The following is a 24843-nucleotide window of genomic DNA, read 5'->3' on the forward strand; positions in this document are numbered from 1 at the left end:
TGCATCAAGTGAATTGAAATTGGAGATGCAACTTGGGAAACCCCCCCCAGCGAGTATTCAAGTGCCAACCAGCGTTGGGAGGGGCTCAGGCTTCTAAACGGCATGTTCAAGGTGCCAATAGCTCATGAAGCTTCCCGGAGAACTAAAACCTCTAGCAATAAGTCAGAGCTCTCCAAGAAAGATTCCTCCGTGAGCTATGGGGATCAGTATGCAGTCCACAGATCAAGGGTTGGGCCAGGGGGTCGTCAATTACAGGGAATAACACACTCTAGCAGGGAACATTCAGGAGCTTAAGCGACTCCAATCCACCCCTTTGCCTTGCCAAAACAAATAGATCACCGACTTTGCCACCAATTCTCCATTCTGTAGTCACCGCACGTCTCACTTCAATGCGGACGAAACCCGGCACTCGGCAAGATGTCCACGCTCCTGCATCTCCAAACAGGGGCAGCTGTATGTACGAACACCTAGTCCCGTAGCCCCGGAATGCGGCGAACGGGGTAAGATAACCGGGTCGCCGTGACTGCGGCCTGTCGTTCAGCTTGACAACAAACAACAACAACAACATCAAAGTGAATGCGATCCTTAAGAGTTACAGATAGGACCATATGTCTCGCCACATGTGATTATTAAATCCTTCAACTGCCCTCCAACAACAATTCTAGACATTCGGTCTCCTCGCACCTCGAGCGACAATGGTATCAGAAACGGCAGGAGCAGCTGCTGCACGTGTCACAATACCCGACACCCCATACACAATCCTCGAGCAACCACTTGGGACTGAATCCCATGTACGAATCGTCACAATCGGAGCTGGAGCAAGTGGAATCAACATGATCCGCACCCTACGAACATCCCTCACAAACTACACCCACATCGTCTACGAAAAGAACCCCAAAGTCGGCGGCACGTGGTACGAAAACCGATACCCTGGTTGCAAATGCGATATCCCCGCTCACAACTACCAATACTCCTGGAAACCGAATCCGGAATGGAACTCCTTCTTTGGTTCTGCGGAAGAGATCGAAGCTTATTTCTGTGGGGTAGTTGAGGAGGAAGATTTTGGTAGGGAGATTAAGACTGAGCATCGGGTTGTGCAGGCGAGGTGGAATGAGAAGGGGGTTTGGGAGTTGAGGATTGAGGATTTGAGGTCTGGGATAGTGTTTGATGACTATTGTCACTTTTTGCTGAATGCTTCGGGGATTTTGAAGTGAGTTTTTTAATTTGGTTGCGCAATCTTAGGGTTGAAAGTCATTTGACATCCGACAGTAACTGGAAATGGCCTCAAATACCCGGTCTCCATGATTTCAAAGGCGACCTCGTTCACAGTGCAAATTGGCCGGAAAACTTCGAATATCCCGGAAGGAAAGTGGCGGTCATTGGCAATGGCTCCTCTGGTGTTCAGATTGTCCCAGCTTTACAACCCGGTAAGTTCCGAGTTTCTTCGTGGTATTAAGTCAAAAACTCAAAGCTAATCTCTCCTGGATGTTAAAAAACTGGTTCACTTCATCCGGTCACCAAGTTGGATTGCTCCACCATCGTATAAAACATGGAAATCCGGCAAGGTCGCCGAAATTCTTGGAAGTTTGGACATGGACGGAGAAAACTTCACCCCTAAACAAATCGAGAAGTTCAAGACTTCACCGGAATACTATCTTGAATTCGTTAAAGCTGTCGAAGAGCAGATCAACGGAAGATTCCCTATGGTTAGTTTGAGAATACCCCTCCATATCGTACTGATTCAGGTTTACAAGCGGCTGACTTCGAGTACCAGATGCTGAAAGACAGCGAACGTCAAGCTCAAGCATTCAAACTGTTATCTATTTACATGACCACTCTTCTTGGAAATGACAAGCTCCTCTGCAAAGCCCTCATTCCCTCCTTTGCCGTCGGTTGTCGAAGACTCACTCCAGGACCTGGATACCTCGAATCTCTAACAAAAGAAAATGTCCGCGTTGTAACAGAAAACATTGCCAGAGTTGTCCCAACAGGCATTGAGATCGCTACCGGAGAAGTAGTAGAAGTCGATTCCTTGATCTGTGCCACTGGCTTTGATTTATCTTTCCGACCACGCTTTCCTGTAATAGGAAGGAAAGGCAACCTCCAAGATCTCTGGACGGAGAATTTACCTCGAGCATACATGTCCTGCGCTGTTCCTGATTTCCCCAATTATTTTAGTAAGTCCGCTCATCACGCGAGATAGGGAAAACGACGTTGCTAATGTTGTTTTGTGAAGTGTTCCTCGGCCCCAATTCTGCCATCGGTCACGGCAGCGTCATCACAATCACAGAGCACATATCCCGCTACATCTGCTCCATCATCCAAAAATGCCAAACCGAAGGCATTTTATCTCTTTCACCCAGCCATGCCGCGCTCTCGGCCTATAGTGAACACATTGACGCCTTCATGCCGCGCACAGTGTGGTCTGAGACTTGTAGATCATGGTTTAAGAATGGGAAAGAGACCGGACCGGTTACGGCACTTCACCCAGGAAGCAGGATCCATTGGTTCCATATGCTGGAGATGTTTAGAGGGGAGGATTTTGAGTACGTCTATGAGAGGGGGAGGTTTGGGTATTTGGGGAATGGGTTCTCGACGAAGGAGCTGGAGGGCGGTGAGGATAAGACTTGGTATTTAGGGACGCTGGGGGCGAATAATTGAGATGTCGGTGGTAGGGTAGAGGGTGTGGATGGCGTTCTCGGAAGGCTCTGGAGTTGGGAGTGGTAATGGTGTATATGTTTTGTAGAAAGAAAGACCAATAAATGGCATCAATTTCTCATCGATTCGATTCCCATAATTATGTATTACTTCCCCCGGCCGGGCCCGCCAGCATGCATCCCTGTTCCCGCGTAAGATGAATCTCCACAGGGTGCTATCAACCGGTGTTTCCACTAATGAAGATACAATAGCAAGCTGCTCTTCCAACTGCAGATGAAACCAGCATGTCAGTGCAACACGATCAATCAATATATTGTTCACTGAGGGCTCCAAGGTATCCCAGTGCCCACCTTAACCGTCCTTCAGCAACCTCCCACCATCCCCCCTTCCACTCGCTTCCGCAGCAACGAACACCTCCTTCCCAGGCACCAGCGCCGGCCCCCCCCTGCTCCCTCCATCCTCACTCTTCATCACCCATCTCGTCGGCCTGAAATCTCGATATCTCCCAAACGCCTCCTCTAGATCCTCGTCACCCCAAGATCGCTCCGGCTCGGTGCCGACATACTCGTCGACTTCATTGCGGGCGAAGTATTTGATGTAGGCACTACGAGGCATCCGGATTACACGGATGTCTTCTGATGAGTTGGAGGGGTTAGTGCCTCGTTTTAGTGCTTTGGCGAAGGATTTTAATCTAGATGTTTTCTTGTTGGAGGATGAGGATTTCCTGCCTTGGTGTCAATATAATAAAAGTGAAAGAATAGTAGAGAGAGAAGATAGATTACCTTTCTTTCGAGCCTCTCGACCCCATGCCGACACGCACGGCAACATACATCAACGTTTCGTCGTTGAATCTGTGTGGGGGGTGGATGGGGGCTGTGATACCCCCCATTGTCGAGTTGGCCAGAGTTGGAAACGGCTCGACCTCGACATCCGGTGCGTGATAGATTCCATCATTGTGGTGGGCTTGGTTTGATTCAGACATCTCGGGAGGCTGCTGGAGGAATAGCCAGTATTCAAGGGTGTGGAGAACTTGATATAGACCAGGACTGGAGAGAGGGGCAGGTGGACCTGGTGGACGGAATGCGGGGGTATATAACCCGAACGGAGGTGCTCCTCAAAGATAAACCAAGTCTCTCAAACAGCGTCCCATCGGATCAGTTCATCTCCGAATAGATTGACTTGTTCTGCCTCGGAATCACTGGCTTCTTGAGGGCTATTCGAGAAGAGAGGATGTTCTGTCAACATCGTAAGCTTTCACCGTCCTCGGTACAATTCCGGAGAGCCGGATTAGCGAAGCAAACCGACCTTTGCACACAGATAGCTGATTTGTTAAGTGATCTTCCTCGGCGAGTCATCAATGAGGCCGCTGAGCTCATCAACTTTGGCATAAAGTAGGCTTAAAGCACGCACAATCTCGAAAGGAGAACGATTCGAGACGTCTCGCCGGGGGCACGGTTGCTACTTGATCTTTCTGAATATGGATTTTCATTCGCGAGGCTGTGCGTTGCGTGGTTGGCGCCCCATGACAACTGCACAAAACGGGCCGATTCCCAATTCTTTTCAACTCCCGCTTGAATGCACGTGACATAGCAAAAGAAATCAGGCCAGGAAAAGCACTACCGGCCCGGTATTCACTTAAATGCAACGCCAGTATGCAAGAATTGCAACAGATGTGCCATGGATCTTGCTTCTCGGGCCTTTTGGGTCCACTCGCGCTTGCATGTAGCAGAGATCTTCTCAAGATCTCCCGAGAGGGGCTCAGAGGGGCTGAGAGGAGCCTTCGCCTCATCGGTCAGATGGACGACGACGACGACCTCACAACATCTTGAAAGGCATGGATCACCTCTATTGAACTTGAACGAGCGAGCCGATAATGCGGTCGTGGTTCGGCGTAGAGAGGTCCAACTCTGCATGGAGGACCAGAGCCTCGATGCGGCGATGCCTTGTTGACCGCTGCGTCTTCGGGCCCAGTCTCCGAGTTCCAATGCTTCTGTCCGAGGCGATGAGAAACATGAGACTATGTCAAACATGATCGTTCGAGGTACACATCTCGAATCTCCCAGTGAGAAGGAAGGAAAGGGGCTGCGAGGTGGTGGATTGGATTGGATTGAGAAGAGAAGTGGATCAATGTTAATTCCGGCCAATCAGAGTCCGGAGCGCATTTGGTGAGTTCTTGGGACCATAGAAGTTCGCAGCCTCGCATCATCCTCTCAACATCCCAGAACATCAAAATCGACACGATAAAGGATCGAGCAGAAGACGGCACAATTCGAACAATAGTAACATCTCTGCGACTAATAAAAAATACCCCTTGTCTCCACCATGTCGGCCTCACCCCCAGCCAGCCGCAGTCGTGCTTCCCTCTCTTCTTCTAAATCCCAATCTCGGTCCATGGCACAACAAGACATTCCTCTCGAAACCCTCGTATCTCATCTCCTAGCGTCCAAACGCTCTTTATCATCGATTAGCACAGTATGGCGTGCGAATGAAATTGTGACGTCTGCGAGAGCTGCGCTGGAAGAGAGTGTGGTTTTGAATGCTCGGACAGGCTTCCTCAGGAGCGGCATCTCGGAGCAGGTCAAGATATTAAAGAAGGTTAGAGGAGGGATTGAGAATATCTATAAGGAGGGACAGTGGGATTTCAAGGTATGTCGCAGCTGCATCTGCCAAGAGGAATATCAGGCTGATTAGCCCCACAGAGTGTTATTCGGACTCTAGACGCCGCGAATGCAAGACTGGAGTCTACGATGGATATATTGAGGTCTACAATGGTGGAAGCTGCATTTAGGCCTGAAAAAGAGGACCCTCGAAGTCTACTGGATTTTGTGGATGAACAGGGAGTAGAGACCATGCGAGATGCTTTGAAGGAGTCGATACGGGAGTCAAAGGTAAGATGACCGCTTAAACTTCGCCTGCCTTTCTAACACATTCCTAGGAAGCACAAACAGAATTTGACTCCTCGATATTGGCATTCGAAAATGACCTTCGTGCCCTCAAAGCCGCCATGAAGTCTTCCCCACAACCCAGCGCCTCCCAGTCACGCAACGAACTCTCTTCTACAATCCCTACACATTTGCAAAGCTTGGAGAGCCATGCCCAGGAAATGGCAGCACTTCTCGATTCCCTGGTCCGGCATTTTGACCTCTGCGTCAATGCTATCCGACATACCGAAGGAGGATACGCGGCTGTCCGGAAAGCAGCTTCATCACAGCCGCCAGGAGCAGAAGCAGTCTCCGTCTCAGGCGTGATGAACACGGAGAATGATCCTCCCTCTGGTGAACCCATATCCGACGAAGAGAGAAGAGAAATGCTTGATGTCTTAGAAAAGGATTCTTCGCAAGTGGACGATGTGGTCATGGAGCTCAAGGAGTATCTTGAGGAGATGGAGATGAAACATGATGCCGTCCTCGAATATGTGTCTGCGCTCACCACCACATATAACGAAATGACTGCCGCGTATCAGATTCTCGAGGGCATTGGGGCAAGATTGCCAGGGTACATAATTGCGAGCCAGGATTTCCGGATACGCTGGGAGGAAACAAAGATCAATATTGGAGAGCAGCTCAATGAACTTGAATCCATGCGGTTGTTCTACGAAAACTACCATAGCTCATATGATGGCTTGATCCTGGAAGTGTACAGGCGGAAACAATATGAAGAGAAAGTTAAGACCATCATGAAGAAGGCTATGGAGCAGATCGAGAAAGTGTACGAGGCGGATATGAAGGAGAGGGAAGGATTTAGAGTCGATGTGGGGGATTATTTACCGGTGGATCTGTGGCCAAATGTTAATGCTCCTGCGCCAAGGTGGGAGTTCGTTCTTGCTGATGGGCAAGGACAAAGCGATTCCGTGCCAGTAGTGGAGAGGGCAGTGTTCGACGCTGCTGGGAGGAGGGATCGGGGGTGCCAAAGGACAGACAGGTGACACTGATACCCCAAAAATGAGAATATTTTTCCACATTGAGGACCAGTGCCTCTGCACAGTGCTTTTTTGGGATAACGGTACCGTCAGACGCTTTATTTTCGCGCTTTATAAGAATCAAGTGATTCGAGCAGCTCACGGGCCTTGCCTCATTTCTATGCCTTCTTGTTGATCACGTCATTATTTCAGTATTACCTCCTCTCGGTGAATTGAGCAAGCATCCATCTGGACGAGAGGAACAGTGAATGCTGCAATAACTAACCATAACAACGCATGTGACACTGGGGTTCAAGGCGGTTGAGTCGAGAAATCTTTGCTGCATGTCGCATCATCATTCTTTCACATTTTCTGGCACAATGAGAACGTCGATTGAACACCGATTAGTCATTTCAGATGAAGAGACGTCTCGTCTGATGGAGATAGATCGTATGAAATCCGTTCTTTGAATGGCAAGCTTTCAGCTAATCATGAGATGAGAATCAAGTAATGTATCATCTGGTCTTTGATCTCAACGGTGAATATGATTAATAAAACACATCGCTCTACCCTCATTGTTCCAAGAGTTCTGGTACAATGGATAGCTCATACCGGAATTTTCGAGTCATTTGTCTTTTGTAATCAAGGCTTCATTGCACATCGCAGTCAACGCCGGAAATCGAACCTGAACATTGAATCATCAAGTTGATATCATGGCTTCTTCTGAGTTGCTGTCAAGTGGATGATTTTTCTTGAGTTTTGTTGCATATTTTTTGAAATTTGCTCGCTTCATGGTCTTTCGTCCAAGCTCACTTTGTAAATTCAGAAGGCTTGACGAGTTGAAGACCTTTTATTACTACTTCCCATACTCCCAAAATTTGTTTTCAACGCCTTTATACTTTCTCAGAACTCGAATCATAAGATCCGCCGTGAACTTCATTTTGATGACATGTGATTGATAGGGATTGTGAGTTTGGCTGGTAGCTTGGGTGGGCTGCTTGCTGATGAATCCTTGATGAAAGAGATCTGGGATGGTAGTTTGATGGGATATCGGTATTCCGTGGAAGGGGATGCTGAGAAATGGCACCTTGTGGAGTGTGAGTTTGTGAGTATTGAATCCTGCTAACGGATGCTCCGAATGAGACTAGCAGGTGTTTCATTGACATTTACTCTTGATCTTCTGTTTAGTTGAAAGTTGTAAAAGGTGACAGGGTATACGGGTTGGGTTACTTGGGACGGCTGATGGCAGGTAGCAGTGGCAGGAGAAGAAGGTCTGAAACCCTCTGATCAGAATGTGATCTAATCTTTGCGCCGTTCTGTCATCCGTCGGGAAAACTCCGAGGTAAAGGACAAATGTGGAGTTTATTGTTCGAAAGGCCTATCTTTCCCTGCAAGCAAGTCTTGAGGTTTTCATCCCTGCCGAATCGATTTCATTCACAAGGTCGTTGAGAAACTCGACTTGAGCATCGTACAGCTCGCAGCTGCGCTAGCAAAAACACCAAAGTCCTTTTTTCTAGAAGGATACAAACCAGCACGTGTATTCCACGGCGAATACTACTTGCACACGCCCCGACGATTAGGTTCGATGGTGGCTGAGCTGTGGTGGCATTTGGCTTGCTGAAGTCTGACATAGCTGCAGATCCTTCCTATTTTGTCCATCGGGGATTTCTAAATAAAGCTGGATGATCTGCACTTCTCACCAATCTGGAAAAAAAAGTCTCCGAACTAGCTCCTACAAGTTTGGTCTTGGCACCTGCCAGTGAGAGCCAGATGTAACCTCAAGTTGCCGAAGACACGCCAGGTCACCCCACCTTTGGGGTCGAGCCACTTTTCTCGGCCACCTCGAGAAGACAGACTATTTTGTGCATTGTACTGTACAGTACAGTCCAGCTCAAGATTGAACTCGTGCAATACGGGTTTTCGCACTGTTACTGATGGAGTTTTCAATTTTGCATTGTTGCATCCGGCCCACGACCAAGGGAGCACATTTCAAAGATGCCGAGATGTGGTGGACGTCACCATTCGTCTCGTTCACTTCCCTCCCAAATTTGAACTTTTTTGGCCATTTCCTAAAACTTATTGATTGTCCTTGATCCTCATAAGATATAATGCACAATGTGTTCAATTCTTCGAAAAGGAATGCCAGAATTAGCAGAATACAGTACAGAGAAGACTGCCGGGATCTGCTTCTTAGCAATGAATCACTTGGTCAGTCTCCTCGCAGCCGACTTTCACAATTCCTTCCAACAGCTCTCGTGTTAATATCTGCCATATCTACGTCGAAATTGGGAATCGACTCCCAGCCCAACTTCCAGAGTAAAGCAAATCACCAACTATTGTCAGAAAGCTCCCCAACTTGCCCATTCTGCTTTCACTGACACCCTCAAACATCAATTCTCGAAGGCGTCCCTCTTTCCTACGTCCCAACGCAATTAAACGGCTCCCTCCTCAAAGAAAACATCTTCCACCAATCTGCAAGCCCAGAAGTCGATACAACCTAGGAAGGATTCCCTCGGCGTCAACTATGGCCCGCTCATCATCTCCTCCTCTCTGGCCCCAAAGTTTGGTCTCACACACTACCAAGTAAAAATCAACCAAAAGTACGGCGGTGGCTGCCCCGCAAATGTCGAGGGACTCCATCATCTTCACTGTCTGAACCTGCTGCGTCGGAGTCTCTGGTTCAATTACGACTATCACATCCTCGGCGAAGGGACATTTAAGAACGATGAGTATATTGTGAAGTTTCACGTCTCGCATTGCTTGTATATTACTAGACAACAGTGATGTGTACAGTTGATATCGGGGTGCTGGGGCAGGTGTGGATTCGTCCTGAGGAGTCGAAGGCGTCCGTGGATTTCAATACGAGGCATATGAGTCGGGATTTTGAGACGGTTAGGAGGTGGGCAGAGGAGAGACAGATTCCAGAGATAGTGCTGGATGATGATTGGCTTCAACTGCCGGAGGAGGGGGATAGGGATTTTAAGGAGATGCCTAGAATATACCAGCACTCCTAGAATCGACCATTGCACACAAGTATCACAGATCATGTATTCATCAGAGCCAAATGGTAAGCTTTGAGATAAGTATACAGGAAAGAAACGGCCCTTATGCCGAGTGTAATGATTCTTGAAAATCTACACGAATAACGCTGAGAGTGTATGTGTTGCAGAAAATGGAAAAGTTAAAACGGAACAAAGAGCCTCGCGCGAAGAAATGAAGAAAAAGTCAGCGGGGCAAACTTTTCCAAACACAGGTCACCCCCGATTAAGCTTCTTTTCCTCTGAGACTGACAACAATCCATAATTACCAGAGATATCCAGAAGCTAACTCGTCTAAAATTGTTCCCAAATCACAACCCGGAATCAATCTGATCCGGGATAGTCGTGTTAGTAAACGCCGACCACTCTCTACATGTCTGCGCCATGATACTCGGAATCTTCAAGTTCTTGATATCAGCCGGACGTTCCAAGACCGTGAGATACAGCCCAGCAGACACATGCCAGGCGATATGGCAATGAAGTGGCCAGGCTCCCGGGTTGTCAGATGTAAGTTGGATGACAATGTAGGAGTTAGGCGGGACGACTTGGACGTCGCGACGTTGGGGATTCTTGGGGTTGGTGAGGGCTCCGTCAGGAAAATTGCCGTCGCCTGGAGCGCCGGCTGCTAGGACGAAGAAGTTATGGCCGTGTAAGTGGATGGGGTGTGGGAAGCCGGTAGGGTTGTTGATTACGAAGCGGACGGAAGAGCTGGAGCCAAAGTTGTAGACGTTCCACTGGAACAAGTCAGTATTGGGAGACAACAAGCAGGGAATAGTACGGCTTACTTCGGGGTCAAATGGGTAAGAATTGTTTCCGCTATTCGAAAGCAGAAGAATTGGCGCGTTGTAATCACCGCGGAAAGCTACGTTGTTCATTGTCCAGATCGTGTGACCAGAAGAATTCGTGGTGAGGCCAATGGTGACTAGTTGCGTGACCGGAGGTGCTGGATCGGGGGTGATAGGAAACCACGGAACAGTCTGGTTGACTGGGTCCTGTGTTATTTTAGTATTTCTCTGATTGAGAGTGACGCAGGCCCCGAAGCTTACGTTCTGGCATGAATTTGCAATGGAGTCGACCCACGCTGGCCAAGGGGTAGATGTAGATGTTCCTGGCGATGTGCCGTAGTAAACAATTGCTGTAGCATCTGGTTGGTGAGCAAAGGAACAAGGGTATCCTGCAATTGAGGACCGCATGGTGTACGAGCCCACAGCGTTTGCGGGAGCGTAGATGAGAACGTCAGTCCGTTGGGCAATGCCCAATGTGACAACTATCGGCTTGTTATTTAGCGTGTTCGCGGGGGATAATAAGGACAAGCTCACCTTGGGTTGTATATGGAATAATTGGCACAAAGTCGTTGGCAATGACAGTCATGTTGTGGTCGTCGAGGCTGAACTTTTGCATGCCCTCTGATCCAGCATTTATCAAGCGAAGTAGGTGGGTTTTGCCAGGGGTGAACTTGAAGCTGCTAAGGCCAGCATTGCTCACACATGGCGTGGTATCTCCAGCAGCAACCTTGGAGCAATCGAAGTTATTGCGGCCATTAATCAAATTGTTGTCGGAGAATGCAGGTACTTTGGCTGGGACGGTGCCCATTACATCCCTCAATACCGTCAAATAATCCCGATGGTAATAATCAGTCACCAGAATCGGTCCAACATCTTTTCTGATTGTTAGCGAAGACCATTAATTCCTTGTGCTTCTACATGCCAATATCGTAAGGGAGAGTCGGAGGTCCATGAATAATCATAGGTCCAAAAAGTCCTCCAGAATACTGGGCAGAATAATGAGAGTGGTACCAAGAACTTCCGTATAGATCAGCGATGAACGAATATGTAAAACTTTGTCCATAAGGAATAGGACATTGCGAAATGGCGGGAACGCCATCCATCCACCTATTACGAAAGTTAGTTGGAAGGAAATGATTTCCAGGACGGACAAGAACTGACGGGGTGCTTTTCTGCAAAATCCCGTGCCAATGAAGAGCAACTCCTTCTTGCGGTCCGGTGATTTGGTTGTGAAGAGTGACTTGAATTGTGTCTCCCCTATACGACGTTAAAAATGACCGCCAGTTTGAATCTCTTGGGGTCCCTGCCAGTTCGCTTCAAGCAGAGGCCCAGGAAATTGTCCGTTGATGAGGAGAGAATTTTTCAAGTATCCATCAGGAGCCGCCGTGCCTCTACCGACGGTAAGGTCATATTTTCGTAGCACACTACATTTAATGAGCAATCTACCTGGCTGTCCATGCACATACTCACCCGGTATTTGGAGAGTCTTGAAAGAAATTAGCACGATAGACTTGCGAATCCACGTAGAGCTTGTGGACTCACCAACTTAAAAAACAATTAATATCAGCAAAAGTAGTTAGTGTTCCTTCCGAACATGAACTCACCATCTATTTCTGGTAAGCAATTGAGATTCCGAATTTGTTCAATTGAGAGACGACTTACAAGGATTTGTAATACTCGCGGTTCTGGTTCCCCACGGGAAGCCTCCTGGAAGGGCCTGAGAGATTTGTTAGAGATATGACAGCAAGGAGATCAGGGTCTTGAGGAGGCCGGAGTCCAAGGCAGCAAGCGTTAAGTCTATTGCATGGCGATGCTAATCACGTGATATACAGATATCCAGTCTGACAGGGGAGCCGGTGCATGATATTGACAACAAAACTAAAGGCAGAGCTTACAGTAATAGGTTCCAATGTGTGAAGGAATTTTGCTGAAATATTGGGATACGTTGCTGGAGCAGAGTCAATCAGAATTCAAAGGCATTATCAACGAATGAACAGCTTACCTTGACCAGAGACGAGAGTGCCATAAACGAGGGTAATGAGCGAAGCGGGCTTCATTTTCAGAAGATGCCTCTTGCTAGAATGCAAGGTAGAGTATAAATTGCTCAATTTTCAAACTTTATTGAAGAGACTAAATGCCAGAAGGCAGAGAAACTCCATCTCTTTTGTGTGCTCTCAAAGAGATCTTGTTGCCGCTGTCAGACTTAGAGCAGAAAAAACAAAGCCAGAGGTTACTCTACAATGTCCGCTCCGCGCTAGTTATGCAAGTCTAAGATTGTTAACCATGTCGTTCTGAATCGGGATCGCGGTTGTAATAGAACAGTCATTACAGCTGATGAGATGGCCTGACGCTTCTCTAGGTAACCAATAATGCCCTCGTGGGCAAGAAGAGAAATGAATGGCGAGTTTGCATACAGAAGTGAATACCGCTGACGTTATTCTGGGTATTGAAATAGGTCGACTTCGATGAGAGATGAGAGTAATTGGCTTCAAGAATCTATGAAGTTTGGTACACGGATATGGTGTGCTTTTCAGAAGCGGCTTCAACTCAGTGCCTCTTCCAGTGATGTATGATCCAGCGCCGGCCCGATGTCTGGTAGGATCTCGGAATATAAAACACCTCGCTTGCGCCACAGCTTGGGGTAGGTTTCCGGCTGAGCTTGTTCTGCTTGACACACCTAGTTAGCTCATCTGTTGTCTCATTCATCCTTATGACTTTTGAGTAGCTACCGACAGCCGAGAAATTCTTTCCTCCTCCGAGGCCCCTGGCTGCTGACGCTAATAGACAGGGATTACTCGGCACAGAGCAGATTCCCTGCAGGCGAACGAGATTAAGCGGAGAATAGCTCGGTCAATATGGCAATGGTAAGTCCTAAAGTAAAATGTCTACTCCAGACTGCAAGACATTGCTTGCAAACTTTTTTAATAGGCAGCTAGTGCCTGCGAGCCTAACTTAATTTCAAGTTCAAAGGATACAGTGCCAACCCCAACCAATGAAATTTTAAGCTTGTATAAGTAGAAAACAATACGAGAAGCTAACGGACAATGAAAAGGTTTTGTTCTCTTATATTACTTAGTATATTATTATTATTATTACTATTAAGCTTTTATTAAACTTAAAACAAGATTAAATCTTTAAGCTTTATTATATTAGTATATTTAATATATATAACAAAAGAATTATTTTTTTATATTAAAAGGAGTTTTATATTACTTATTTATAAAACCTCAAATTATAAATTTATTTTTAATTATAATAAGAATTTAATTAACTTATTTTTTTATTAATTTTTAAAAGAAAAGTAATTATAAGAAATATAAAAAAGAAGTACTTAATTAATATTATAGTTTTCAGGGTATTAATAAAATTATAAAAGAGTAATTAAGTTAATTAATTAATAATATAAAAATATAAAGAATTTAATAAAATCACGTGCTTTATAACTCTCGCAATAATAACGATATTAAAATTAAGAGAATAAGGATTTAATTTTATAAGAATAAACTACAATTTTAATTAGTATAATTTACACCAACTAGTATTATAATAGGGGGGGTGGGGTGGGGGTTTTGTCGTTCTTAGCTCGGGCCGACTATAGGTATACTTGGTGACTTGGGTGAATAAACCCATGCCTTGTCTGCATCCACGACGCCGCAGGACGGGGTTCTAACGAATAAGAGAGCTGGAATTCAAGGTTTTGTGGAGGCGAACCTGCCAGAAACACACTTCAGGGTAGGGGTTTTTTTTTTATCCTACACACGAGTAGGCCTCGGTATCGTAACTCGGCGGCCACTCGGGAGCGAAATATATTCCCCGAGACGCGATCAACGGGGCAATGCCGGTCAACATCTGTTGTGTTTAGCCCGTTCTTGTTTGCATAGCTATTGCAGCTTTGAAAGTGACTAGAATGGCTCTAGGCATTGCTTCGTTGCCCTTCCACTTACCTGTCGCCGCTGATCATTTCCTCGCCGGGCATCCGAAGTACGTATTTAGGCATCGACAACTCTAGATGGAAAAGCTCAATGTTATCAGAATGTTGTGGGCTTAAGCTACTTTATGATCTGCTAGAGGTTTCGTTACACGACAGTTGTGCTGTAAAGCTTAGGGGGAAATGTAGGAAATATTGGTTTTGGGGTTTATCGACGCATGGGCTTACCGCTTTCATCTCCATCTGGCACTGAACCTGAAAATTCTAGAAGTTGCTTTCCCTGTTTGGTGTTTAGACCATAACATCCCCAATATGTCCAAGTTTTAAGGTTGTCCTGATTTTAGGCTAAAAAGACATTTACCCAAGTGAGATGCGGAGTCTGTGGCTCGGAGCCATTCCCGGTGAAAAGTTGATACCCAGGGCCAAAGACTCTAAGAAACCCGCCGTGCTGCTCTCGGGCAAATTTGTAGTAAGAATTCGAGTTCCGTTGTATTCGTGGAAATTTCTGAAGAATCGAAACACACGATGGCTGACAAGCAATGATTTGACGGAGTAGGGGTAAGCATGCTTCGCCAAAGCTCCAAGGTTTTGAAATCAGAAGCCTGCAACTGCGCAAAGTTTAAGCTAATGGGGACCCCAATTAGTAAACCGCTGGTATTGGCGAATAGGCCTTAACATATGGACCGTCATCGCTGGATATGGATGTCTTTATGGACATCCGTTTGAGTTGGCACAGTAAAAAGTGTTCTTGGACAGCCTTTTCCAATGACTTGGTTAACGCAAACCTTTGGGCCTGATGGGTCGTAGCAAACAGTAACAGTCAACGTTGGCACACCAGGCGTTCCCATCACGCTCTATCCTGGCGGTCATTTCTGGAGCCATCTGTTCAGCTCCAGCATTTGCCACAATGCCTTACTTGAGGTAACCTGCTATGCCAAGCTGGAAGGTGTTCACAACCCGGAGAAATCTTCGACGTCGGAACTTGGAGTTTTGAGCAATGCAGCTTCTTCCGAACCTGCCGACTATTCAGGCGAGGCGCTATAGTTGGCCAGCAGCACGCCAAACTCTATAATGGACTAATTTAATATTGGGCTCGGGAGAATCACCCCGAATGTTTCGTGCATAGAAGAGGCTTCGGTTAATGTCTGTGGCCGAAGTCGCGGCAATGTTACAGTACGCGTTCCTATACACGTTTGCCATTGTTGCTCCTTCACTCAACCAGTCATCGTCTGAATCCTGGATGATGCATAGCGCATCAATCCAGGGATATCGAACCTCCAATTGCCTTGTTAATTCGATAGCGTGTTGGAAAGTCTTCGGCAAGGCTTGAAAAGGTATGGATTGGCGAAATGCAATTTCATTACTACTTTCGAGTTTTGGCATTTAGACTCGACCCCACCGATGACTCAAGTCTAGGAAGTTGTGAATGCTGTTGTTTGAATTCGTCATCCTTATTGTGGCCTTGGAAGCGTTCGGCAGAGATGAGCAGCCGCAAATGAGGATCACTGGCAGAATCTCCCAGATCATGGAATCTCGTTGGCATGAATGATGGATTGCATGACTTTCCACAGCTCGCATGTTCATAATACACGTAGTAATCCAGTTCTTGATCTGGCCAAAGACCGTTTGAGAGTTGGTCCGACTTGAGTTGGTCTGTTCGCCATCAGGAAAATCTAGGCAGCTTGTCAAACTACAGCTCTAGAGAGAAGTCGTCAAACTTACACTTTTGGGAAAGAATCTCGAGCTCCTTGGTCCTACTTCTGTGGTCTCAGGATCTTTGGTAGTGACGCGCAACATACGATAATTTGAGTTATCATCTGGGCCCATTTGCTGCTGTACCTTACCGCGTACGTAAACGGACTTTTGTGAATGTCCTCATTGCTAAGTTCATTCTGCATATGTAGAAATCGGGCGTCGACTGAACAGATATGGCATCCTGCATCAGCAACCCGAATGAAGCCGAGCTAGGACGCACGTTGGAGAATATTCCTGGCCCCCTCCCGAGCGCGGCTGGACTGGCGGGCCTTGCACCTATTTGTGAATCTGGAAAAGTTCCTGGCAAGCGTCGCACAGCATATTGGGAGTGTTTCATGCTGCTTCCTCAGACTCAGACACGCTAATTGCTAATTCTTCTAACGACGAACACGGGGCCGAGGACGATGCGGTGATGAAGAGGGGCAGGAGCAAGAGGTGCAAACGACAGATGCTGTAGATGTAAAAACCAGAAAACTAAGAAGGTTCTTTTGCGCAATGCAGCCTTCCACCACAGCTTTCTCCCGAGCGCGAATGCCTGATGAAAGAGTTGCACCGTCAACGCCCATGCGCTTCTTTTTGCGGTGCCGCCTCTTGTGCCACGAAGATTTCCATTCCGTGCCTAGATCGTGTCTATATTAACCCAACATCTGCAGCAGTCGTGGCATGGAAGAACGAAATTAGGCATTGCGAGTCCAATTCTTCTTCCCAAATGACAAAGCCTCCTTTGTTCCCTTGCGCGTGGGAATATCCCCGACAGCCAATGAACGTAGTCAAATCAAACTCTCAATGTCGCCCCGCATGCCGCGGTGGGCATTTTTCAATGAGTAGAAAGAGGACGAAAAGGGAATACACGGGAATAGCTCGCCTCATGGGAAAATGCTGTACCGGAGATGTATTGATATAAGGATCACTCCCTACCCCATCCGTCTCGAGCCCCAGCTCCAGATATTCAGACCAACCTTGTGTCCTGATAATATCGGCAGCCCAGCGTGATACGTCTCTTCATAGCCCCTCCCATTCGCTGCCAGATTGTGCCAAAAAACAGCATTCCCCGTGATTGGTTTGAATGTAACTCCTAGCTTTGGTCCTCTATTCTCATTACCAGCAACTTCATGGCATTCCAAAAGCTCACACCATCTCCCTTCTTTCACATCCGGCATCCTGATCCTCGGGAAGTTGGTCCCTCCACCTTCACATTCTGCGTCGACATATACCATGAAAGTGCTCACGCGATCGGCTACTCGACTGGCACCACTCCAGTCATAGTGATGCTTATAATGGCCTCCTACTGCATAACGTTGAGTCCTGAGTCGTTCAATATGAAGATCTGGATTCCATCCTTGGAAAGCTCTCGCCCGATGCTCGATACATCTGACAACATCATCACGGTCTATGACGGCGACTTCTGAGAAACGGATATCTTTTTGAACGGACGTCTCAGTCCCAGTAGAGACAGTTGAGGCCTCAAACTTGTCTTCACTATGATGTGGTCAGTCACGTGTTTTGACATCCGGATGTTCGGTTTGAGGCGGAACAAGGAATACCTGATCTTCAGAAGATGGGCAGATTCGTCAGCACTGAGAAAGTTCTCAATGTAGATGATGAGTGGCTCATGAGAGAGAATGTGAGTCGTGTAGCTGTGAGGAGGGCAAGATAGGGGCTCATCACTGGCGATGGATGAGACATTGAAATTGAAGTTCACAATGTCTCGGTCTGAAGGGTTCTGTGCAGTCCCATGGAGCATCGATGAGACCGGAAGATAGATGAAGAAGTAAAGGGGAATCAAGGCAAGAGCGTATCCCAACATGGTGATGTATGGCTTGGCGGTTATGCTGGCGCGTTGGGCGAATGAAGATTAGGGCTGGTCAAGCCACCAACCAGTTTGGGACATTGTCACGTGAGCTCGGCATTCCATCTGAAAAGTTCCGACGTCGATCCTTTGACCTTCACCAACAGAACAAGACTCTCAGAACAGAGTTTCAAAGTCCAAGAAGGAACCAATTACGTCCAAACTCTCAGTACCAAGCTGACAAGAGACGCCAAGCTGGTGTTGACAACTCATGCAGCACGGTCAAGCCGTCGATGTGACTTCAGACCAAGTATCGAGCTTGGCACAAGGGTGCCAAGTGTCGCAAAACCTCCGCGAGCAGCGGACTTTTCAAGTTTCAGATATTTTCAGACAAACTCACAGCCTTGACACTTGTTCTGGGCTTTCTTGGCTTTTGCGTACCACTGCCCTCAGCCTCTCATGCCTTACAGATCAACCAATTGTATATCGATCTTCCAGGGACGTTCCTGTGACTGGCGTTTTGACTCCAACATCCGGACAGACATGCTAGGCCCCATGGCAGATCGATATACCCCCTTCTGGACGAGGGGAACGAGGTATGGAACGTGCCAGTAAGTCAAGTGTCACGGAAAGCTCGGTATATCTGCTGCCATCCCTAGAAGTATAAGATAGACTAGTCGTCTACAATTTCTCCATTTTCTTCTCCAGCTGCGCTCACATTCATTTCAAATACCTCATTTTCAGAAGCAAGTCTTCCCTAAGGCGCTCACAGCTCATTTATAATTCTCACTCTTTCTGTCAAAATATATATCAATCAATCCCACAACAAACATCATCAGTTTTCAATCACTCCCATCGCCATGCATTACGAATCAGTCATCCTTGCTCTCTTCACAGCAGCTTGCGTCTCCGCCGTTCCCTTGAACATTAATCTCGGTGCCTACTCTCCCGCCTTGGTCGTCGGCGATGGTGAAATCTCGTTTGGTTCTGGCGCCGAGGCTGAAGCACTCGTCAACACATTGTCAGGCGCCTCGGCCGGCACAGAAGCAGCCACCGCCATCGAGGGCCTGAATCAGGCCGGCGTAAACACACCCACGATCATCACTCCCGCAGAAGCTTTAGCAAGTGCGTCCTCCCTCCCCTCAGGTATCTTCGGCATTGGGCGAATTGTCAATACCCTCGAGCCCCGGAAGGACATTACTGATACCGATGTAGAGAAGCGCGACCTCGCTGGATTTAACGCCGCCCTGAATTATGCAACTGGAGCCTTGAAGACAAGTCCTGGTGTTGAGCTGGGAACTGGAGAAGGGGGGTCGGGTGTTGGGATTACGGTCAAGCCTGGTGGTGCGATTACGAGGAGAGAGGACGGCGGTCTGCCGACTGTTACTTTGCTCAAGATCAGAACGCTGGGTGATCAACGTGGTGCGGAAGCTGCCGTATAGTGTTTTGTCTCGAGCTAACTTGAGACAGGCCCTGCGAAGCTTCGACGCACAAGGGATGTTGAGGAAAGGGAAGTCTCTCTCGAGTCAATTGATGAGGTGAACCTGAACTTGGATGGAGCTGTCGAGATGACTGTTGCCGAGGTCAAACCATGAGCGTATGTTGAAAGAACTTTGATAGTTGTGGCTGCGTGATAAACGTGCAAATAATATTTTTGTGTGTCTGATTAGACAGATCACGTTAGTACAACCCTCAACTAAATCTATTCTTCATTCGGACCAATATGTGCAATACATACTGGTAATTATTAGTATTTGTACATCGAGTTGATTGAAGCCAAAGTGTTGCCATTAATTCCAGCAACCTCTTTTATACATTCATTAGAGGGTTTTCTCTTCTCATTCACGGAAACGCTCCGAAGTACGCATATCTCTCAACATAGCTTTCTGAGCCTATCCAAGATGGGACTTCCTGTAGAAAGGCGATCTGTTGCTCGTCCGTTTCATAACATTGAAACTCAGTGATCTATACGTATAGCTGGAGAGTTTCATATGCGTTTGTGACATTGCCTTGGAACCACAATGTACCACCAGGCTTTGCGATAATCTGTGCCGGGTCGATCCTGGATTAATCCTAGCGTATATTAGTTAGTATTGCATGCTACACGGGAAAATGGAGTCAGGAGTAACAAAGAAGAAGGATGGTTTATTGCATTGTAGCCAGCCCCCTGGTTTACCCAGGGGGCTGGTAGCCAAGGGCCGTCTGCAGACTTTTCCTGGTGTTCCGGGACTATATCTGAATTTGATGGCATATCCTGGGGGCGTTTCGAGATTTGGACATACCGCGCTAAATATTCTGCAAATCCCCACGCAAGGAAAATTGAATATTGCCATGGAGGATGAAATACAAAGCACAAAGAAGCAATAGCTGCGGGGCCATCTGGATCGACAGGACATACAGAAGAGCCATAATCCTTTCTTGGCGACGATATGCATAGTACGAGAGAACACAGCCATGGAGGACGAAAGAAGCAGAAATTGTTGCTTTCAAATATCCCCGAGTCGACAGTTCATGCATTTGGTGCCATCTGAAAAGCTGGAAGTCAGTTGTGATGCCAAATTGGGCAGCCCACTTTAGGCAGAATTGGAAATATGGATATTCGAATCGTGAGAAGAATGCTAAGGAGCTTGCCCAGGAAACTTAAGAGCACTTTGAGCAACTGGATCCTCTAGAGGATATATGACTCTAGGCCTTTTTGAATTACAAGAGTGTGTCTGATCATAGCCTATATTTAGCGAGTAAAAACTTTATTCGCTAAATTTCAGGCTTTTCCCGCTAAAATTTTAGGCCCTTACTTACTATTTTCAGGCCTTGGTCGTTAAAACCAAGACCCATTTTTATCGCGATCATTATCGTTCGGCTATCGATCCTATACACTGAACACACTTCACACTTTAGCATTGGTATACCGTAGCATAACATTTTAAAGTAGTTAGCCCCCTCTCCAGGTATTTTCTGCCAGAGCGCACGGCATCGAGTTTGGGCACGTGCTTGAGTTTCAAGGAGTAAATTTCTAACTTTTGGTGAGAACTTAACTAAGATTTACGAGTAAGTGACAAGGACAAATTTATAGCAGAAACGAAAAGGTCCAAGAAAAAAGAGAGACATCCATAATCTCCACGAGAAGAGGACAAATGTGAGCTAACAAGAAGACAATAACAAGCATAAGCAATAGATCCCCTTAGCCCCTCACCGTATCCGAGAGTCTGTAAACTGGATGGACCTCCTTCCGACGAGCACATTGCACTCGTCCGTATCTTTCTCAGCCTTTGGCAACTCATAATCCAAATCGTTATCCTCCTCTTTGAACACTAGGCTCAAATTGCGATCATGGCCCCGAGTAGCCCTTACGAGCACCTGGTACTTCCAAGTGTCTAGTCGATTTATTCCTGCTCCAGTGTTCTTAAGTCTGTTGCTAGGAGGAGGCGAGTTTATAGAGAGACAATATTCCCCCCACCGAGCCCCAAGAACTTGACGTAACCTTGATCCGAAGAAGGATAATTGCCAGTAATGCCACCATAGCATGCCAGAGCAGAATCGCCACGCAATTTTACTGGGTAAAGTGCTAAATCTATAACCGTACCCATATCGTCGAAAGGAAAATGTAAGATGAGTCCAACTACTGGATTCCGGCTGTGCCTTCGTACCCGACGTGGTCTAAGTCGCGTGAAGAGTTGTAGATAGAGTACCCGGGCCCCGGGGGTTACAGTATTGAATCGGGATTACTAGGATTGCCAATTATCGATTGAAATCAAACCGTGTGCCAAGCCGTCCTAATATCAAGCAGTACGCCATGAGGCTGTTCCAGGAAATCTCTCTGTGTGGTTTAGAAGATTCATCCGGAGCAAATGCCTGATATTGGAAACGCTACAGTTAATCTGCTGCTTCACTAGCAGCCTCTTGACGTGTCTGTTGTGAAAGTGGTTGCTAAGAGAACCAGGGGTTGCATAATCGCGAATCTTCTCATGAATCGACTATTGCGGGTTTCCAAGGATGGGCTTGCCCAGCTCAGGCGGTATTGAGAATTCTTCCTTGGGTTAGCCTCGTGATACCTCTCGGGCGGAGGACCAAACGGGGGGCGGGGTTTAGCGTGATCGGCGAGCGAAGCGGATAATCGTGCGTCAGGACTTGCACCAAAGCCCCTATGTGCCTGCGGGTTTGGTGCGTATCAGTAATACGGTCAAAAATCAGGGATACCATATCACTTTTTTTCCCTAACAAATATTTTTTGGAATTTTTAATAACTTCACAATGTAATACAAGATCCCGAAAAAAAAAAAAGGGGGGGGGGGGGGGGGGTTATATAGAGGTACGCCCGATAATTGCGCAATTTTTGGCTTCTTTTAGTTTTCATTTTGTGGAATTGTGGAAGTTATTACAAAAATGACCGTATCGCTGATTCAAGCCTGTACCGCTGATACGCACCAAACCCGCAGGGACGTGGGGGCTTTAGTGCAAGTCTTTCATTGAGCCCCCAGTCGCTACGCCCCGATGTCTCACAACATTGCAGCCAGGGAAGGTGGTTGGTTGCTCAGCCAAAGGGGGCGCTGCCGCTGCATCGTCGATCCAGTCCCCCGGGACGCTAAGGCAAGAGAGCCAACATCTTGGTTCACCTTGACTGCCTCAGTCGCTCCTCTCCTCACACCATCGTCAAACCTGTCGGATCTGCCCGTAAAATGGGGTATTAGCAAGCAAGACGTCGACGTCGGAGAGCAAGACCTGTACACGAAATCTAAAGATGGCCGCTTCTCTTGTCAACTGGAGAATTCGCGATTTTTCGGCCTTCTCATAACAAGCGCGATTAGTTCAATTCTAGTTGTAGCGGAGCAACAAAATTGGGTGTTATCTCCATCTCTATACAACTTCGTGGACAACAACAGAGCTTCGACCCAAATTGTTGTACAGTTGCTTTCAAATGCTTTTGCGTTCTTTCAGGTCACTATGTTGTGCACGTTGGTCAATCGAGCCACGAGACTGCGCTTCAACCGGACTAAAGCTTCATTGAACAACCTTCAATTTTGGTCCCATCTGTGCACACCGAGCATAATTTGGCGTCTGCCTCTCGAATATCTACTACCTCTCTTGTTGTTCATGGGCATAACGGTGATTCCCTCTACGCTTTGGGCAGGTGCTTTGTCATTGGTTACTCTCTTCAAGACTCGCACATTCGGTATTATGATTCCTTCATACGATAATACGTCACTCATACATGAGTATCCTTCTGAGTCTGAGAACGCGGCCCAGGTTTCAGAGGCCAGAAATTCAAAAGGGGTATTTTCTTATAATGTCGGCGTCACAATGGAAGGCGCTCTTCTATCCACAGCATCCTCTGCCACGACTGTGGATAGAAGCCCACGAAAACATGTCAAGCTTGACAATTCAGGTCTCGCCTATATCGGTCGGTCTTACGGAGTTGGCGAGCCAGCCGGGCTTACGGATGACAATATTCTCAATGACGCTTTCACGATGTTTTAAACATATCAGGAAATGGGATACAATGCCAGCGTCAATGGTATCCATAACTCAAGCACGGATTTTGTTCTCATTTCAGATGATACCTCTATTCTATGGGAAGCGATAGGTACACTACCGAATAGCAACGGCGTGGGAGAACGCTCGACATATATCGGCCGTGATGACGCACCATCCATCGTTGCTACTGGAGTAGCTGCGGCCCAAGCAAATGGTACGAAATATGTGGGGATTGCTGCCGGATCCAACTATGCTTTCCTAAATACAACCCAGTGTTCGGTCGACTACATCCCAACACTGTTCAATATCACCTTCGATGTCAAAGCAAAACATATCACTGTTCTTCCAGTATCAAGCAGCTAAAATATGAACTTAGAAGGCAATCTTGCCCATGCCTCGACCCACCAATTGGAGCTCATCTCAAACGACCAAACAAATCTTTTCAGTCGCTGTTGGGGGACTCTTTCATGAGCAGCATTAAGAACTACAACATCTCGCAAGGCAATTCCAGTACCCCACTGACGGAAGCAACATTCACTCCTGCCCGAGGCACATATTCCGTCTCCGCGATGCTGGATGACATTCTCGTTGGGTATGCAAGCGCGTGCCAGATGCCTTGAACTGCGATAAATTGGAGAGCTAGCTAGAGCAAAGAGTAAAGCTAAATATAAGAGAGTAAGGAGAATCACATGAACAATAAGCAGTAGAGCCTGTCTTAAGCCTGGGTGGCTAGAAGTGACAGAGACACGTAACGCCACCATTGTACCAGCTGACAGCGCGCAACCCATGGTTGGGAACCAGTCGACGGTAACAGAAGCGGTGGTCACCAGTATGGAACTTAAAATTGGACAGAGAGTTTACATCTATGCTGTGTTTGCTTTTAATTTGGTGGTTGTGATAATAGCGTTCGAAGAGGCGATTAGGACGATGTTTTGGAGGGAATTGGGGAAATGGAATTACATGGACATTGAGGCTGTGATTATGAGTAGTTGGAACGGCAGCAGAAACATTGCAGAGACTTTCAGTAATAAAGGTAGGCAAATGACGAATAAGACATCTGGATTTTATTGGAGGGTAAATGAGAGTTAGATTAGTATTGGGAGGATATCTGAGAAGACCTGGGTGAGGCTTGATAGAGACACGGATGCTTTAGCGCTGGAGAATGGGAAGGAGGGATGATTTGGAAGTAATGAACTTGTCCAAATTACTCAAAATGATAAAAGGATACAAATAAATAATAGTATTTGACAATAGCCGCCTTGGTCTTGACGTTCATTGATCGTAAGGGAATTCGAAGACTCGAGAAGCAGGATGAACTAATATCCGCACTACGCATCAGCTACCTAGATATCACTATTAACGTGCTCGACTTCGCCAGTATTAATCGCCGAGAACAGATCTGTATCGTAGCAAATACGGATATTCTAGCCGCCATCACGCACTTCATGTGGTTTCCATTCGGCTCCGCTGTCGTCGAAATTCAATGAATGTATGTCTTGTACAAAAGATTTCGAAACGTC

At 47.0% G+C, this 24843-nt stretch overlaps 8 protein-coding genes across 8 annotated transcripts; 4 read left to right on the forward strand and 4 right to left on the reverse strand.

Annotated features, from left to right (window-relative positions):
• Nucleotides 1-695: 695 nt before the first annotated feature.
• Nucleotides 696-2661, forward strand: K444DRAFT_645897 (FAD/NAD(P)-binding domain-containing protein; the record flags this gene model as incomplete). The annotated part of the gene is made up of 5 exons (XM_024885146.1): nucleotides 696-1210; nucleotides 1270-1431; nucleotides 1523-1706; nucleotides 1775-2177; nucleotides 2237-2661. 5 exons carry the CDS (start codon nucleotides 696-698, stop codon nucleotides 2659-2661), a joined length of 1689 nt encoding a protein of 562 aa, XP_024732021.1.
• A 132-nt stretch (nucleotides 2662-2793) lies between these two features.
• On the reverse strand, nucleotides 2794-3658 carry K444DRAFT_98030 (uncharacterized protein). Its single transcript, XM_024888847.1, has 3 exons — nucleotides 3441-3658; nucleotides 3009-3360; nucleotides 2794-2925 (listed from the first exon to the last, which is right to left on the reverse strand). Exon 2 carries the CDS (start codon nucleotides 3271-3273, stop codon nucleotides 3010-3012), a length of 264 nt encoding a protein of 87 aa, XP_024732022.1. The 5' UTR covers nucleotides 3274-3360; nucleotides 3441-3658; the 3' UTR covers nucleotides 2794-2925; nucleotide 3009.
• A 1322-nt stretch (nucleotides 3659-4980) lies between these two features.
• On the forward strand, nucleotides 4981-6583 carry K444DRAFT_538607 (APG17-domain-containing protein; the record flags this gene model as incomplete). Its single annotated transcript, XM_024875554.1, has 3 exons — nucleotides 4981-5304; nucleotides 5358-5546; nucleotides 5594-6583. 3 exons carry the CDS (start codon nucleotides 4981-4983, stop codon nucleotides 6581-6583), a joined length of 1503 nt encoding a protein of 500 aa, XP_024732023.1.
• Nucleotides 6584-9623: 3040 nt separating this feature from the next.
• K444DRAFT_617573 (multicopper oxidase) lies at nucleotides 9624-12733 on the reverse strand. The gene is made up of 14 exons (XM_024881156.1): nucleotides 12709-12733; nucleotides 12619-12647; nucleotides 12382-12563; nucleotides 12275-12327; nucleotides 12042-12096; nucleotides 11971-11975; nucleotides 11850-11866; nucleotides 11687-11803; nucleotides 11541-11636; nucleotides 11302-11486; nucleotides 10914-11252; nucleotides 10641-10861; nucleotides 10380-10586; nucleotides 9624-10328 (listed from the first exon to the last, which is right to left on the reverse strand). The coding sequence occupies exons 3-14, from the start codon at nucleotides 12434-12436 to the stop codon at nucleotides 9906-9908; spliced, it is 1773 nt and encodes a 590-aa protein (XP_024732024.1). The 5' UTR covers nucleotides 12437-12563; nucleotides 12619-12647; nucleotides 12709-12733; the 3' UTR covers nucleotides 9624-9905.
• A 2226-nt stretch (nucleotides 12734-14959) lies between these two features.
• K444DRAFT_617574 (uncharacterized protein) lies at nucleotides 14960-16036 on the reverse strand. The gene is made up of 2 exons (XM_024881157.1): nucleotides 15724-16036; nucleotides 14960-15641 (listed from the first exon to the last, which is right to left on the reverse strand). The coding sequence occupies exons 1-2, from the start codon at nucleotides 15848-15850 to the stop codon at nucleotides 15346-15348; spliced, it is 423 nt and encodes a 140-aa protein (XP_024732025.1). The 5' UTR covers nucleotides 15851-16036; the 3' UTR covers nucleotides 14960-15345.
• A 940-nt stretch (nucleotides 16037-16976) lies between these two features.
• Nucleotides 16977-17869, reverse strand: K444DRAFT_538986 (oxidoreductase-like protein; the record flags this gene model as incomplete). Its single annotated transcript, XM_024875584.1, has 2 exons — nucleotides 16977-17541; nucleotides 17607-17869. The coding sequence occupies 2 exons, from the start codon at nucleotides 17867-17869 to the stop codon at nucleotides 16977-16979; spliced, it is 828 nt and encodes a 275-aa protein (XP_024732026.1).
• Nucleotides 17870-18711: 842 nt separating this feature from the next.
• On the forward strand, nucleotides 18712-19494 carry K444DRAFT_667008 (uncharacterized protein; the record flags this gene model as incomplete). Its single annotated transcript, XM_024887251.1, has 2 exons — nucleotides 18712-19273; nucleotides 19322-19494. The coding sequence occupies 2 exons, from the start codon at nucleotides 18712-18714 to the stop codon at nucleotides 19444-19446; spliced, it is 687 nt and encodes a 228-aa protein (XP_024732027.1). The 3' UTR covers nucleotides 19447-19494.
• Nucleotides 19495-22342: 2848 nt separating this feature from the next.
• On the forward strand, nucleotides 22343-24502 carry K444DRAFT_633978 (uncharacterized protein; the record flags this gene model as incomplete). Its single annotated transcript, XM_024883681.1, has 5 exons — nucleotides 22343-23249; nucleotides 23433-23537; nucleotides 23597-23915; nucleotides 24100-24356; nucleotides 24477-24502. 5 exons carry the CDS (start codon nucleotides 22343-22345, stop codon nucleotides 24500-24502), a joined length of 1614 nt encoding a protein of 537 aa, XP_024732028.1.
• Between the last annotated feature and the right edge of the window lie 341 nt (nucleotides 24503-24843).

Source organism: Hyaloscypha bicolor (assembly GCF_002865645.1).
Source record: "Hyaloscypha bicolor E unplaced genomic scaffold K444scaffold_126, whole genome shotgun sequence".
NCBI classification, from domain to species: Eukaryota; Fungi; Ascomycota; class Leotiomycetes; order Helotiales; family Hyaloscyphaceae; genus Hyaloscypha; species Hyaloscypha bicolor.